General features: G+C 53.7%; 1 protein-coding gene across 2 annotated transcripts; it reads right to left on the reverse strand.

The window, feature by feature from the left end:
• Positions 1-372: 372 nt before the first annotated feature.
• On the reverse strand, positions 373-2,145 carry LOC123152371 (heat stress transcription factor B-2b). 2 transcript variants are annotated; one of them, XM_044571936.1, is made up of 2 exons: positions 1,581-2,145; positions 373-1,473 (listed from the first exon to the last, which is right to left on the reverse strand). In XM_044571936.1, the coding sequence occupies exons 1-2, from the start codon at positions 1,848-1,850 to the stop codon at positions 619-621; spliced, it is 1,125 nt and encodes a 374-aa protein (XP_044427871.1). In that variant the 5' UTR covers positions 1,851-2,145; the 3' UTR covers positions 373-618. The 2 variants fall into 2 exon arrangements, with proteins under 2 accessions (XP_044427871.1, XP_044427872.1); XM_044571937.1 differs by having other exon boundaries at positions 373-1,465; positions 1,581-1,758.
• Positions 2,146-3,069: the final 924 nt, after the last annotated feature.

Raw genomic sequence — 3,069 nt, forward strand, 5'->3', positions numbered from 1 at the left:
TTAATGATGAAAATGAATTTTTAATTTAATTTTTTAATTAAAAGATAAAATATTTTTAAATCAAAAATCAAAAAGATTTCTGCTAATGTCATCTGTTCATACGTAACAAAATAAGTGATGATGAAGGCATGTAAACAATGTGTAAAATGCCACACGTGTAAGCGTTAGTTTTTTGAAAAACAAGCTTTAACCCGTAATGTTTTATGTTTAGAACTCTCTAGCTCGAGTGGACATGCTAAAATATCTTATTCGGGGTGATGCTGCAAGTACTCAAAAAGAAACTCGTTTTGAACGAAGATCACATCACCGAACTTGTCATCACTGCTCTAATTTTTCTGGCTTGTTTTATGTACAAAAACTAGGTTTTGGAGATGATAAAATACTCGGGCCTTGCCGAGAAACTTACGGAGAAACTGGAATTCCACATACAACTTGCTTTCTTTCTCTCTACGTACATGCGACTTACTACTAATTAATTAGTGCTGGATTAGTAGACTACATTTAATTAACTCAAGTACGGTACCAATCCCCTCAAAAAAAAAAGTACGGTACCAGTACACGACCCTTAAGCCTGAACCCAGCTCACCTGGAGTTATCTTATTCTTTTTTGAGCTGAGCTCACCTGGAGTTGGACCCGTTGTGGTCGTCACTCCCGCTGTAGCAGTTTGACCCGTCGGAGGCGCGGAGGGGTTGGTACACGGGTCTGGGCCTGTAAATGGGCCAGGCTTGCACGTCCGGTGTGTGACCGTCCATTCCGGAGGGCTGCTGCGCGTCCATCGGCTCAGGCTTCACCTCCGCCGCCGCTCCTCGCCTCGTCCGGTCCTCGCCGTCGTGGCGCATTCGCTTCCGCCCGATGCAGACGCCGAAGAGCCTAGCGCTCATCTTCTCCTCCTCGTCCTCCGCGCCCAAATCGGCAGCCGTGGGAGCATTTTGGCAGGAAGGCAAGAGCTCGAGCACCGGCGGAGGTGGGAGCGCCGTGGTCTCTGCCGACTCACCAGAGCAATTCCCGACGTCGGCGGCGGCGGAGGTCGCGTTGGCGGCGTCGGTCTGCTGGCCGTCGGTGTACTTGGACATGAGGACGAAAATGTTATTGCAGAGCTTCTTCATCTGCCCGAGTTCCCGCGTCAGCCGCGAGTTCTCCCGCCGCAGCCGCTCGTTCTCTTCCCCGAGATCGCCGGAGGCAACGCCGCCCGAGCCGGAGTAGGACGGCGCGTACTGATTTAGAAAGGGGGGCTCAGGGGACGAGCTCGACGACAGCACCTGCTCATCGCCGGAAAGCACCGGCGAGCCCTGTCGCTTCGCCACCGGCAGCGCTACCGGAATCGCGGCAGCCGCAGCTACCGTGACCGCGGCGGTGGCCGCCACCGTCGGCGTCACCTTTCGCCGATGTATGTCACAAAGCAGCCGCTTTTCTCCTCGACGGAAGCAGTCGTTGGCGAACTCCCACCTGTCCGGCACAATCTTCCTAAATCCCTGCACCACCACGCCCATGAGCACCTCGACATTCCGGCGACACCAACAAAAATGTACTACTAGTCCGGATCAAGTTGCGCGGAAATGGAAGACGAGCACCCACTTACGTAGGTGTTGAGTTGGCGCACGAAGCTGGAGAAGTTATTGTGCTTGAAGTACTTGGGGAGGAGGTCGCGCGCGAACTCGGCGGGGCGCCACACGATGAACGCCGACCCGTCCTCGCTCCACGAGATGACATCGTCGACCGCCGGGTCGTCCACCAGCTGATACGTCTTGTTCAGGAACGGCGTGGGCAGCGACCTCTGCCCCAGCCCTGTCCCCACCTCCGCCGTGGCAGGCGTCTCGCCGGAGGAAACGGCCGCGGCCTGCTCGCCCATGACGCCGCCGCCGCCGACAGCGCAGATCTGTCCCGGCGACACCGTTGGACGGCACGGAAGGGGGGGTGTCAAAGCAACCTTCCGGAAGGTTCCGGATAGCGTAGCGTGGAGAGAAGCGAGGAAGTTAGAGACGGAAACGCGACGAGACGAAGGAACGGAGGAGTAGGGGAGGCAGCGGCAGTTGCGGAGGGGGAAGCTATAAACCCGAGGGCGACGCGCCCGCCACTCGTGCCGAGAACGCCAAGTCAGGCGGGCCGCGCGCGGTGCGTCGAGAGCCGTGCGGGTGGGCGGCCGTCAACCCTTGGATTGGGGTTGCTCGGGCTGATCGGGTGGCTGGAGAGCGGCGCCTGGAGGGATGTGGGTGGTGTGGGGACGGGGAAGGGGACGGTGGGTGGGGCTCCGAAACTGCGAGAAGTTTCGGCGGATTTTTTGAAGTTTTGTCATGCTATAGCTTATTCTGGAAGGTTCAAGGCGGGACGGAGGAATCCCGGACACGTTTCGTGTGAGCTGGGCCCGCCTCCACGAGGCAGATCCCAGCTGTTGGATGCTATTGTGGTGGGCGGCACTACGCAACCGTTGGATCAAACCAAACTAAACAAATATCCGCGGAGCTCCCCTATCCCGTCCGTTGCAGTAACAAAATGTACACGAGGGAAATTATCTATTGTTTCGATTTCCCAGTTACTCGAGATTTTTCGTCCCGGAATTGTTTTGAAGATTCTGGAGTAGATATGACTCGTATCGCGAAGATATTTTGGCACGGTGTGCTAACCGTGATCGGTCGTTTAGCTTTTTTGCCGACATTTTTTTCCACGCTGATTAGTTCGTTGGTACGAGTCCAACCCACGTGTCATTACTATAGTCTTGTCACCCTCACGCCTCTGATTAAAGTAGATGGCCGTACCCAAACTCGTTACGACTTACTACCTCTATTCTAATTTATTGGTTTCATTATATTTTGTGTCAATTTTTTATCATAAATTTTGTTGAAATTTTACTAGTAAGCCTTTGGCCTAAAGTCCAACTAAAATTCTAAAATTCTTTTGGCTCATTCATGCACACATATGAGTGGAGTAACTGAGACTAAAGTTTAGTCCCATCACAGAAGTTGAGTGAGACTTACACCTCTTTATAAGGTGAGTGTTTGCACACAAACACGTCACGTGTACCCTCGACGCCGGGGGTGATACACCGCAGCTCAGGTCGAAGGAGTCTCACC

Source organism: Triticum aestivum, chromosome 7A (assembly GCF_018294505.1).
Source record: "Triticum aestivum cultivar Chinese Spring chromosome 7A, IWGSC CS RefSeq v2.1, whole genome shotgun sequence".
Lineage (NCBI taxonomy): Eukaryota > Viridiplantae > Streptophyta > Magnoliopsida > Poales > Poaceae > Triticum > Triticum aestivum.

What these genes read in the sequence shown, in the direction of transcription:
- LOC123152371 (XM_044571936.1), bottom strand. Translation starts at nt 1,850, where the DNA reads ATGGGCGAGCAGGCCGCGGCCGTTTCCTCCGGCGAGACGCCTGCCACG. An exon ending in TGCGCCAACTCAACACCTAC is followed by an intron (nt 1,474 to 1,580) that starts GTAAGTGGGTGC and finishes GTGGTGGTGCAG; the next exon opens with GGATTTAGGAAGATTGTGCC.